Below are 13,594 nucleotides of genomic sequence, written 5' to 3'. Positions count from 1 at the left end.
GAAGGAAGCTCCTCCTAAACCACTGGATCGATTATCAGCCAAATTTGGTACAATCATTAGCTACTGTCTAGACAGAAAAACTGATATGGTTAGAAGCACTAGTCAGTTACGATGTGGATGTGGGAACTTGGTGCAGGAGAGAGAGGGTGGAGAAGGAGATGGACAGAGAGAGGGGAAGGGCAGAGAGAGGGGAAGGGTGAAATAGATACACATAGCAGAGAGGAGGAGATGAACAGGAGAATGGGAGGCAGAAAAGGACTGAGAATGTGAAGAGGATGTGATGAGCAGAGACAGGAGAGAGGAGGAGAAGTGGGGAGGTAGAGATGGACAGAGTGAAGGGTGGGGAGCAGTGGGACTGGGAGAAGGGTCTGAGGAGATGGATAAAGAGTGGGTCGAGGAGAATACATACAGAGTGTGGGTGGAGCAGCTGCTGGACATCCACGGCTCGTGGTCTTGCGGTAGCATTTTCGCTTCCCGCGGATGGGGTCCCGGGTTCGATTCCCGGCGGGGTCAGGGATTTTCTCTGCCTCGACATGACTGGGTGTTGTGTGTCTTTCATCATCATTTCATCCTCATTCACTAGCAAGTAGCTGTAGTGGCGTTAAAAAACTTGTGGAGCGGCGGCCGAACTGCCCCGCGAGGCTGATGGACACGACGAAGTCAGTAGGTGATAGATCGAGAGTGGGGGAGAATGATGCGGAGAGAGTGTGAAGAAGGAGAAAGACTTACGGAACACTGGAACAGATACATATCCGAGCAATGCCAGGTACACAGCTAGTATTTTGGGATAAAATATTATAAAGTATCACAACATACAGGTAGTATATGATTAATATAATTTCAATATAAGTGGTCTGTATCTTCCATGATTATCACACGCAGTGTGTGAGGTTCTGTTGTCTGTCTACACTGCATAAGGCTTTTAAATGCACCTAAGATCAAAAGGCCATGCACATCTGACCTTTAACATCCTAGGTGATCACATCCTGTAATTCTTGAACCAGTGTCATGAAATATGTTTTCTTGTCTTAAGATTGCTTACACAATTATAAACGTTAAAATACTTGTTTAATTCCAAGGTTTCCCCTTGAACAGTTGCAGAGAGTCCTGTATTATGAAACAGCTTCTCTTATTCTGCTCTCTTCAATTTCAGAAGATCTGTTGAACGCTCTCACTGTTGCCAAGTTGTAGCGAGTGCGTATTATTCAGGCGACAATTGTATTGCTTTTGAGTTTGAAATGAACTGTTTGACTCAGGCATCCTGGCCGAAAGAGTTCGCAAGCCCGCCAGAACGCAAGGACATAGAAGACAGCCACTAGAGGGCTCACCTAATATTTGCGAGCGCTGCTGTCGCCGTCTCAGCGCTGGGTGTGGCCCCACCCCACTCGCCAGCCAATCGGCGCTTCTGGCCACGTCATAAAGCTTACACGGCAGGGGCCTGCACCTCATTCATTTTCCGGCAGCGCTGTCGTTCGTTCATTATACTGAGCGTTGACTGGGTCCGGACATTGCTACGTCTAAGGCTCCTGATATGGTTCACACTCCATATTTGTCGTTCTGTTGTACAGTCTTGTTGATCGTCCATCGCTGTTTTTGGTTTTCGTGGTTTTCGGCGGGTCATCGTCTGCGGCCTTGGCCAGTCAGCCAGCGTCCCTTCGCCATGGAACTATTCCAGTTAAAATAACTGGAGTCGAGCAAACAGGTTAACAGTGTCTTATGGATGCGAAACTTGTGCAACTCAGGGACAAAAACAGCAACAGCTGTTCCTGCAGCAGCAACTGCAAATGCCGTTCCAACAGCAGTTGCAGCAACAAGCCGACTTGCTACATCAGGAAATTCACCTTTTGTCAACATACTTGAAGGTGTAGGGCTTGAAACCCATTCAAGCCGTGTTCGCCTCCCAGTGAGAGTCTTGGCCCCGCCTCCCCCCGCCCCCCCCCCCCCCTGTTTCCGCCCTTTAACGACATTAAGAAAGATTGGGACTCGTATTTGCAGTACGTGAAACAGCGTTTCGGTGCTTTTCTGATGACGCTCTCCAACGGTCGTTCTTCCTTTCTTGGACATTTTACTTACTAAAGAAATTAGTTCCCCTCCGAAATCCGGTTGACCTCACATTTGTGGAGATGAGTTCATAGCCATCGAACTATTGTTTGCAACGATTTCAGTAGTCCCTTCACACCTTGAGTTTGAGCAGTACCACAAGCAAGCAGGCCAGTCATATTGCTCATGGGTGCTGGATTTGCAAGTGCTGAGTGGACATTGTGATTTCGCGTGCCCAAACCCGCATTGCAAAACCTCACATGTGTATATTTTGATTCGAGACATGGTGACCCAATTAGTCCCCAACACAGATGTATGCACTGAAGCCGTCAAGCTGAACAATCCAGACTGTAGCGCCTAGAACCACTCAGCCACTCCGGCCGACGCCTTTTCCAAGTTTTTCTGTTGTCTCTGATGTTCTCCTGCTGGATACAGAAGCAGATATCCATTGTGTTGTCACTGCAGCAACACTCACAATCTTCCTCAGCCCCTAAAGGACCTCCACCATCCATGACTGCAGCCCAGCAGTGCTCCTCCATGGGCAACAGCCATATGCTCTCATTCATCTCCTGGCACCATAGGTCTGAGTCTGGACAATTCCCCTGAAGTTCAATGATCTACTTATGTTCCTATGGATCAAAATGGCCTATCGTCTTTGGTAGTGGTTGACAGTCTTCATGGTTTGCAGTGTCAACACTCGAACCAGCTTTGCTCCACCTACTGATTGTGCTTCTTTCGATGAGTCATTCACAGTTGGAGTGCCTGCCCTTGGAAACTCCTCAGCCACACAGGTACAATTTGCACTCGAGCACAATGTCGGCATTTCCTGTGGATGGAGGTTTGGAGGCTGGACCTCACTGCAGCATCCATTTGTATACCACACCGCCATTCCCCAGCGCATTGCCCAACTTCCTTCTCCCTGTAGGCAGGCTCCTCTGGTGGGAAACCAATAACCAACTGAGACACCAGTTCACCTTCATGGGAGGGGGGGGGGGATGTTGTACCTGGTATCCTGGTGTGACAGTCTGCAAAATGGATGAACCCAGATGACAGCCGCTAGGGGGCGCTCCTTTTAGCCAGCACAGCTGTCGCTGCCTATTCACTAGACGCAGGACACACCACTTGGTCTGTAAAGCTCGCTGCGTAGGATCCTGGATATAAGTGTTCTGATTGCGCTCTCGTTTATCCATTATACTTCGAGTTATTTGGTTCTTGATATTGCTACATCTCAAGCAGCCGATCTGGTTTATGCCCTGAACTTGTCGTTCTGTTGTGTAGTCTTGTTGTTCGTCCATCGCTGTTGTTGTCTTTTATTGTTTTTGGCGTCTCACCATTGACGTCCTCTCCTAGTCGACCAATGTCTTTGGCCATGCCACAATTCCGGTTACAATATGGACAATGAATTCAGGCTGTGGCTGTCAATTCATTGCTTCTAGTCACCGATTACAGAAAGAGAATTTAACTTTAGTATTGCTTCATGGTAAATAAAAAAATCGCTACTCAATGAATTCTTTCACACTAAGCAGCTGTTCTCCACAATTCCATTCCTCCAGTGCTGCTCTTGTCATACTCCCTGTGGAAGAAGCTCCAAGTATCAAGTTCGGAATAAATGTAGAAATGTAAGTCATGATGGGAACTTCAGCTAGGCCTGGTCGTGTGCTGAGATTGCCTATGTGTTAAGGCGACTGTTTGTGACCAGCATTAAATTCGTGTTCGAGTCCAGTTGGCACAAGGTTTCAAAAGTCACAACATGTGGAAGACCCCAGAAATGTCTTTGAAGAGAATATACAAAATTTTCATGAAATTTAAACACACACACACACACATAACACACAACATACCATATCCTTATACTACTATTACATATCATGTCGTTTTTATTTTCCTGCTTACTGTTCCCTTATTTCATTTTTAAGACCACCACAAACTTAAATTGCACTTCTTTATTCAATTGAAATGTACGCTAAGTGATCAAAAGTATCCGGACATCTGGCTGAAAATGACTTACAAGTTCGTTAGGTTCGTTAGGCCCTCCATTGATAATGATGGAATTCAATATCGTATTGGCCCACCCTTAAATGACAGCTTCCACTCTCGCAGCCATACATTCAATCAGGTGGTAGAAGATTTCTTGAGGGATGCCAGCCCATTCTTCATGAAGTGCTGCACTGAGGGGAGGTATGGATGTCGCTCGGTGAGGCCTGGCACGAAGTCAGCCCTCCAAAACATCCCAAAGGTGTCCTATACGATTCAGGTCAGGACTCTGCGCAGGCCAGTCCATTACAGGGATTTTGCGGTCGTACAACCACTCCGCCACAGGTTGTGCATTATGAACAGATGCCAGATCGTTTTGAAAGATGCAATCGCTGTCCCCTAATTGCTCTTCACAGGAGGAAGCAAGAAGGTGGTTACAACATCAATGTAGGCCTGTGTTATGATAGTGTCACACAAAACAACAAGGTGTGCAAGCCCCCTCCATAAAAAGCACGACCACACCATAACACTACCGCCTTCGAATTTTACTGTTGGCACTACACACGAGGCACACGACGTTCACCGGGCATTCGCCATACCCACACCCTGCCATTGGATCATCACATTGTGTACTGTGATCCGTCACTGCACCCAAGGTTTTCTCCTGTTGAATCGTCCAGTGTTTATGCTTATGAGCACCCTCTCGACCATGAAAACTAAGAGTTCTCACCTCCCACCTGTCATTGAACTTGCAGTGGCTCCTGATACAGTTTCTTTCTTTGTGATGGCCTATTACATATTACAAACCTCTTCAACTGTTGGCAGCCTTTGTCAATCAACAGACGAGGTCGGCCTGTATGCTTTTGTGCTGTACGTGTCCCTTCATGTTTCCAATTCACTATCACATCAGAAACAGTGGACATAGGGATGTTTAGGAGTGGGGAAATCTCGCGTACATACGTAGGACACAAGTGACGCCCAATCACTCGACCACATTCAAAGTCTGTGAATTCCACAGAGCACGCCATTCTGCTCTCTCACGATGCGTAATGAGCACTGAAGTAGTTGATATGGAGTACCTAGCAGTAGGTGCCAGCACAATGCCCCTAATATGAAAAACGTGGAAGCTGAGTTGCAGATAGGCACAACAAACAGATTTTCACACTTAAATCTTTCGGCCAATGGTCTTTCTCAACAACAAACACACATACGCACACACACATTTACGCAAATGCAACTCTCACACACGACTGCAGTATCAGCATCTCCGCTATATGGTGAGTAGCTAGTTTCCTTCTCATGATATTGTTACATTCCGTCCTGGACTTTCCATTGTTTGATTTCAAAAATGGCTCATAGCACTATGGGACTCAACTGCTGAGGTCATTAGTCCCCTAGAACTTAGAACTAATTAAACCTAACAAACCTAAGGACATCACAAACATCCATGCCCAAAGCAGGATTCGAACCAGCGACCATAGCGGTCTTGCGGTTCCAGACTGCAGCGCCTTTAACCGCACGGCCCCTTCGGCCGGCCTGTTTGATTTAATATGAGTGTATATACTGTGGACATCACATGCATCAATACTCCTATTTACACACATTTCCCGTAGGATTAATTAGCAGGATAGCAAACCATCCCCCTTGAAGCTTCAGGGGTTAGAATTGGCCTGCAGTATTCCTGCCTGTCATAAGAGGCGAGTAAAAGGAGTCTCCAACGTTTCAGCCTTTATGTGTTGGTCCCCTCTCGGGCTTAACCTCCATTTTTTCCAAATTTCTGTTGCTAGTGCATGCGATTTGGGGAAGGACGCCTTACATGGTGTTTCTAGTTTGTTCATCATGCATGCTACTTATTGTCGTGCAGTGGGCTTTGCACCCAACGTCTTCTGGGTTGCCTCCTTCTTTCCTCCTGCGCAGTCCCATCTTTAGCACCCACGACAATTCTGCACCATTTTGACACCAAAAACCCAGTCCGATAGCCAGTCTATTGTGGTGGGGTCATCATGTACCCTCTTGGAGGTAGCCCCTGACAACGCGGGGATCGCACTACTGATGCCTGAGCTGAGACCTCTGCATGTATGCAAATGAGTAGGTGCCCTTCCTTCTGGGGCACCAGGACTCCCGGCAATGGACATCCCACCAGGTGGCCCTTGCTGAGGCTGGGTCACACCTGCGGGAAGAGCCCCTTGTCGGAGTGGGTGGCATCAGGGCGGCTGATCCGCATTAAAACGGGTTAAATCGAATAACGCTGGTGGTCGCTCGGCCCCAGCAAAGTGTGTCAATAATGATTTCGATGCTGCGACCTATGACTCCCGCTTGTTCTCCTCCCTGGCTACACCCTAGGAGGACTGTAGGGCGACCAGGTCTCGAGAGCCATATTCACCTCGGTACTTGGTTTGCAGCAGGACTGATGGAGAGACCTTTCAGGCAACGAAGCCCCAATTTTTTTAGACAACCTTGAAGACAGGTTTGGGGAAGTGGTGGCTTTGTCAGCTTCTCATTGCCATCTTTTTTGACATGTGGAAGGCGTACGATACGACTTGGCGACATCACATCAAGCTTCATGGGTGGGGTCTTACGGGGCCCACTCCCGATTTTTATTCAAAATTTTCTGTCGCTTCGCTCTTTCTGCGTGCAAGTTGCGGCCTCCCATAGTTCCTCCTCAGTCCAGAAGAATGGGGTCTGGCAGGGATCTGTCTTGAGTGTCTCCCTCAATGGGCTCGCTGCAGAGGTGGGCACGTCTGTATCAGTTTCCTTGTATGCTGACGACTTCTGCCTATACTATAGCTCCACTGGCATTGCATTTGCTGAACGGCAGCTGCAGGGTGCTATCTGCAAGGCGCAGTCATGGGCTGTAGCACACGGCTTCCAGTTTCCGGCTGCCAAAACCTGCGTTATGCATTTCTGATGACGCCACAGTGTTGGCCCTGACCTGACAGCTTTATCTTTACGGCGAACCTCTTGCTGTGGTGGAGACACATTGGTTTTTGGGACTGCTTTTTGATACCAGGTTGACTCAGCTCCCTCATGTTCAGCAGCTTCAACAAACCTGCTGAAGGCATCTTAAAGCTCTTCGTTGCTTGAGTCACACAAGGTGGGATGCCGATCAGTCTACCCTTCTACGACTGTATCAGGCGTTGATTCAGTCCCGTCTAGGTTACGGGAGCCTGGCTTATGGTTTGGCACCGCCTTCGGCATTGCAGTTGCTTGACCCCAGCCTTCACTGCAGGATCCGATTCTCAACTGGAGCTTTCTGCACAAGTCCTGTCAACAGCATACTTGTAGAGGTTGGTGTCCCTCCATTTCGGGTCTGGCACCTATGACTTCTGAGTGCTTATGCTGCACATGTTTGTAGCTTGCCTGGGCGTCACAATTAGCATCTCCTGTTCCCCAACTCAGTCGTCCATCTTCCAGAAAGGTGACCCGATCAGGGTGTACGATCACAGTTCTCATCTGGGCTCTTCTCTCTGGGCATGAGTTTTTCCCTCTCCCACCTGTTTTCTGGGCCCATATACGTCTACTCCAGTGGGATGTGCCCCCCCCCCCCCATGCCTTTCGCTCGATTTGGCACAGGTCCCCAAGGATTTGGTCCTTCTTGAGGCTCTCCGCCGCCACTTTCATTCCATCCTTACCTCGTTTCAAGGCTCTGTCGTAGTCTATAACGACGGTTCGGTGGTTGCTGGTCGTGTTGGTTTTACTCTAGGAGATCATTCTGAACAACGCCCATTGCCAGCTGGCACCAGTGTTTTCACTGCCAAGATGGTAGCCACCTCTTGCGCCCGAGAGTATATCCACTCCTGCTCAAGTGAGTTCTTCATTATCTGTAGTGACTCCCTGAGTGTTTTCCTCGCTCTCGTCTGGTGATGGCTATCCAGAAGCAACTCCATACTCTTGCCCACTGCAGCTGCTCCATGATCTTTGTGTGGACCCCAAGTCATGTTGGCATCCCGGGAAATAAATGTGTGGACACACTGGCCAAACAGGCTGTCAGAGCACCGGACCTGGAGATCAGCCTTTTGGAATGTGATCTCCAGTCAGTTTTGTGGCAGAAGGTACTTGGTACCTGAGGTGATAAGTGGCACACACTGCCGTCACCCAACAAACTTCGGGTCGTCAAGGAGACTACCGGCGTGTGGCGCTCCTCCTTGCGGGCCTCGAAAGGACTCCATTGTCCTCTGCCGGGTACGCATTGGCGACACCTGGCTGATGCACGGATATTTATTGCGCCATGAGGACCCACCTCCCATATTGTTGGACTGTCCGCTTTTAACTCCGCTCATGCAGACGTTTGCGCTGCCTGATACGCTCCCTGCATTTTTATCGATGCTGCAATGGCAGGTGTAGTTTTGAATTTTATTCGTGCAGAGGGCTTTTATCGCTCAATCTAAGGGTTTGCCTCTTTTTTGTGTTGGGTCTGGTCTTTGGATTGGGGTTTTTAGTGTGTTTCTTGGTAGTTGGCTTTTCCTTTCTTGTTTTTATGGTTGGCCAACAACTGTCACACTCTGTGTGCTTTTAATTCCTTTTGACTGGTCTTTGCCTTTCTTGTTCTGTGTCGTCCCTTGTCATCTTTGTTGCGTGTTTTTTATTCTTTGTAGGTTTTTTATGGTCGTGAAACAAGGGACCAATGGCCTTTGTAGTCCACTCCCTTCAACCTCCACAAACCAGCCAACCAATAAAGCACCATTGACACCAGGAATAGTATTCAAAACACCAGGAAGTTTACAATCTTTGGAAAAGAATTTTATTTTATATTTCCTTTCCCATATAACTGCAATACTTGAGTTCCGAACCGAATACAGTTCTCACTGCGAACCTAAAGAAGGTTGTAGAGAATCGCTTTGTTTCATTCCCAGTCAAATGTCATAATACGAGGGTGAGTGAAATGAAAACCTTAACATTGTAATAACAAATCGAAATTTCGTGCCGTTATCCTGTAAGTTGGTAAGCATGCTACAAACAGCGTGTAGAATGGTCTGTAGGTGGCAGCATAGTGTAGATGCACACATAGTCGCAGTATCAGAATAAAGATGACCGCCCCACTTGCGACTTACACCAGGAAAGAACTGGGTTCTGTTATTCGATTTTTGTGTAGTGAAGGTGTGAAACCTATTGAGATTTATCGATGAATGAAGGCTCAGTACGGTGATGTATGTTTGTCACAGCAGCAAGTCTACGAATGGAGTAGGACGTTCGCAAATGGTGTGACTTCAGTGGAAGATGCTCCTCGTCCAGGTCAGGCACAACGAGTTGTGACTAGACAGAATATTGCAGCAGTTGAAGCCATGGTGAAGGAAAACCGCCGAAAGACACTGAATGACATTGCAGCATGTTTACAGATTAGTCATGGGTCAGCACACCACATTGTGCATGACATGCTCCAGTTTCAGAAAGTGTCAGCAAGATGGGTGCCAGGGCAGCTGACTCCTGAAATGAGAGAACGACGTGTTGATGCTTGTGAAGAACTTCTTCGGCGCTTTCAACGATAAGGTGATGGCTTCCTTGCAAGAATCGTTACTGGGGACGAAACCTCGGTTCACTTCCACCAACCGGAAACGAAGAGAGCGAGCAAGGAATGGTGCCATTTCTCATCACCAAGTGATTTCCATATGTTTGGACCACTCAAAGACGCATTGGGAGGAAAGAACTTCCGTTCTGATGAAGAGGTACGCCACGTGGTGCATGAGTGGTTGCGCAGACTACCAAAAGAATTATTTTCCAAAGGAATTTATGCTCTCTGTAAGCGCTGGACGACTTGCATTGAGCGTGGGGGAGATTATGTTGAAGAGTGAAACAGCTTCATACCACTTCTGCACAATATATAATATTTTAAAACATATTTAAGGTTTTCGTTTGACTCTCCCTCGTATATAAATGGTATAGCTTTTCGTAACAAACTTACTCTCTGATGCATGGGAAAATACAACAAAGCAATGACACTCGGTTAAGAGCCCTATAAATTCATAAAAATGTGCTGATCGTGCGACAGGACTCACCGAAGGAGAGAGACGGCGGTCACGTTAAGTGGACGACCGCTGCAGGTAGCCGAGGACGTTGCAGTCGAGACGGGGGAGCGGCTGCGGCGGCTGTGCGGCTGTGCGGAAGGGCTGGCCCCGCTCTCTGTAGCGGCTGGCGACCTGCACAGAGAGACGCTGCGTGGACAGATGTATGTGTGCATACAGGCGAGAGCACAGCTCACTACAGACAGTGCTGCCAACATGCTGTCCACACAGAAGTAGCAGAGGCACAATTGCAAAGACTGTTGTTAAGAAAGATGAATTACCACTGAGCTAATCAATGTACCCAGTGCTTCTGTCAAGTTTCCTGCATAGCGTAGCATAGCATAGCATAGCAGTTTGTACAAAATGAGGCACAAACTAAAGGTACGAGGGTGGTTTGAAAAGTTCTCGCAATCACCACGAGAGGTCAGCGCTAGCACTACGATCTGTTCACGTGATATCCATTGCACTGTTGCCTCTAACCACGTGACACGTGAGTGCTCTTGGGAGAGAGGTGTGCCGGTGATGTGACTCTTTTATTGTTCCTGCGTAGCGATTTTCGAAGGTGGAAAAAATCTAGATTATAGAAGTGATTAAGTGCTTCTTAAAGAAAGGTATGAAAGCAATTTCCAGAATAAACTATGGGATTCTGCCCCTTCATATTCAACTGTTGCCAAGTCGACGAATGGTTTTAAATTTTGTCGGGAGAGCTTAGATGATGATCCGCGCTGTGGTCGGCCAAGATGTGTCACTACTCCAGAAATCATTACAAAAGCGCACAAAATCGTCATGGAGGATCGCCGACTGATAATGCGTGAAACTGTTCACTCTTACCAGATTTCGTCTGGAAAGGTATATCACATTTTAACTGAAGAATTAGAAATGAAAAAATTATCTGTAAGATGGATGCCGCGACTCTTGACGCTGGATCCAAAACGCATGGACATATCAGAACAATGTTTGGCCTGTTTTAGGAGAAACGCGAACTAGATTTTTGCGACGGTTTGTGGCCACAGATGAAACTTGGGTGCACTACTACAGTTAAAGGAGTGGAAACATATTGATTTCCTGCCACCAAAAAAAGCAAAGACAATTCCTTCGGCGGGAAAGGTCATGGCATAAGTGTTCTGAGATGCGGAGGAGATTCTATTTCTATATTATCTCCACACTGGGCAAACAGTTACTGGAGAATACTATGCTAAACTCATGGACAAACTGCAACAGAAGATATTCGATAAAAGGCCACGGTTAGCAAGGAAGAAAGTCATCTTCCATCAAGACAATGCGCGCCGGCAGACATGTGCCGTCGCCATGGGAAAATTACACGAACTAAGGTACGAATAGTCGCCACACACGTCTTATTCACCTGATGTGGCTCCGTCAGACTTCCATCTCTTCTCAAACCTGAAAACGTTTCTTGGTGACCGAAGATTCGATTCACATGGAGAATTGATAGTCGGAAGTGACAACTATTTTGCAGGCCTGGAGGAAACTCATTTTCGAGATAGTATCAATGCACTGGTACACCGTTGGACCAAGTGCATTAATCTACAGGGACACAACATTGAAAAACTAAAAAGTTTCAGTGATGAAACTACTTTTTTTCCATTCCATTTCGAGAACTTTTCGAACCACCATGGTACATGCAAAGGCTAACAGTTACGCTGATCCAGCAGAAGAACTATTGCATAGGACTGTTGGACTACACAACAACCACACATATTACAACGGTAACAACTTTTAAATACATGTAATGTGGTACTGTGATCGTGAGACGATTTTTATAGCTCGTCTGTTAGCCAACATCTGTTCGAGGCAACGATGGTAAACATGGGGAGAGCAGAATGAAATCATTCTGCAGTGGAATATGCTGTGATATTTCTTGGCTGAGTTAAACCGTGCGAGTTGTAGTCTGAGTCTGGCGAACTGCTTTACCCCGCCATTAAGTTTCATAGGGAGAGCAACTTTGAAACTGAGCAGCTAGGAAATTCAAACAAGGACAGACCACGCAATATATATATATATATATATATATATATATATATATATATATATATATATATATATATAGTGGTCAATTGATAGTGACCGGGCCAAATATCTCATGAAATGAACATCAAACGAAAAAACCACAAAGCACGAAACTCGTCTAGCTTGAAGGGGCACACCAGATCGCGCTATGGTTGGCCCGCTAGATGGCGCTGCCAAACGTCAAACGAATATCAACGGCGGTTTTTTTTTTAAATGGGAACCCCTATTTTTTATTACGTATTCGTGAAGTACGTAAAGAAATATGAATATTTTAGTTGGACATCGTTTTTCGTTTTGTGATAGATGTAATAGTCACAATCCTATAAGTGCGTGGTGTCACCTAACATCCCGCCAGTGCGGACGGTATTTGCTTCGTGATACATTACCCGTGTTAAAATGGACCGTTTACCAATTGCGGAAACGGTCGATATCGTGTTGATGTACGGCTATTGTGATCAAAATGCCCAACGGGCGTGTGATATGTATGCTGCTCGGTATCCTGGACGACATCATCCAAGTGTCCGGACCGTTCGCCGGATAGTTACGTTACTTAAGGAAACAGGAAGTGTTCGGCCACATGTGAAACGTCAACCACGACCTTCAACAAATCATGATGCCCAAGTAGGAGTTTTAGCTGCTGTCGCGGCTAATCCGCACGTCAGTAGCAGACAAATTGCGCGAGAATCGGGAATCTCAAAATCGTCGGTGTTGAGAATGCTACATCAATATCAGTTGCACCCATACCATATTTCTACGCACCAGGAATTGCATGACGACGACTTTGAACATCGTGTACAGTTCAGCCACTGGGCATGAGAAACTACGGGACGATGACAGATTTTTTGCGCGCGTTCTATTTAGCGACGTAGCGTCATTCACCAACAGCGGTAACGTAAACCGGCATAATACGCACTACAGGGCAACGGAAAGTCCACGATGGCTGCAACAAGTTGAACATCAGCGACCTTGGCTGATGCCCCATTTTATCTATGGCAATCTAAATGGTGCAATGTATGATGATTTCCTACTGATGTTACTACAAGATGGATGTCCGGCACATAGGTCGCGTGTAGTTGAAGCGGTATTCAAATCAAATGGTTCAAAATGGCTCTGAGCACTATGCGACTTAACTTCTGAGGTCATCAGTCGCCTAGAACTTAGAACTAAGTAAATCTACCTAACCTAAGGACATCACACACATCCATGTCCGAGGCAGGATTCGAACTGAAGCGGTATTGAATAGCATATTTCATGACAGTTGGATTGGTCGTCAAGGCACCGTACCATGGCCCACAGGTTCACCGGATCTGACTTCCCCGGATTTCTTTCTGTGGGGAATGCTGAAAGATATTTGCTATCGTGATCAACCAAGAACGCCTGACATCATGCGTCAGCGCAATGGTCAATGCATGTGCGAACATTATGGAAGGCGAACTACTCGCTCTTGAGAGGAATGTCGTTACACGTATTGCCAAATGCACTGAGGTTGACGGACACCATTTTGAGCATTTATTCCATTAATGTAGTATTTACAGGTAATCACGCTGTAACAC

At 46.8% G+C, this 13,594-nt stretch overlaps 1 protein-coding gene across 1 annotated transcript in view; it reads right to left on the bottom strand.

Annotated features, from left to right (window-relative positions):
• The window catches only part of LOC126426875 (ankyrin repeat and protein kinase domain-containing protein 1-like), a 90,369-nt gene that overhangs the window by 13,479 nt on the left and 63,296 nt on the right, over nt 1-13,594 (bottom strand). The window contains exon 4 of the mRNA XM_050088918.1: nt 10,008-10,148. Coding sequence (XP_049944875.1) covers nt 10,008-10,148 — 141 coding nt within the window. The remainder of the gene's footprint in view (nt 1-10,007; nt 10,149-13,594) is intronic.

This window comes from Schistocerca serialis, chromosome 11 (assembly GCF_023864345.2).
Source record: "Schistocerca serialis cubense isolate TAMUIC-IGC-003099 chromosome 11, iqSchSeri2.2, whole genome shotgun sequence".
NCBI classification, from domain to species: domain Eukaryota; kingdom Metazoa; phylum Arthropoda; class Insecta; order Orthoptera; family Acrididae; genus Schistocerca; species Schistocerca serialis.
Note: the sequence above shows the minus strand (reverse complement) of the source record. Positions and strands in the feature narration are given on the sequence as shown.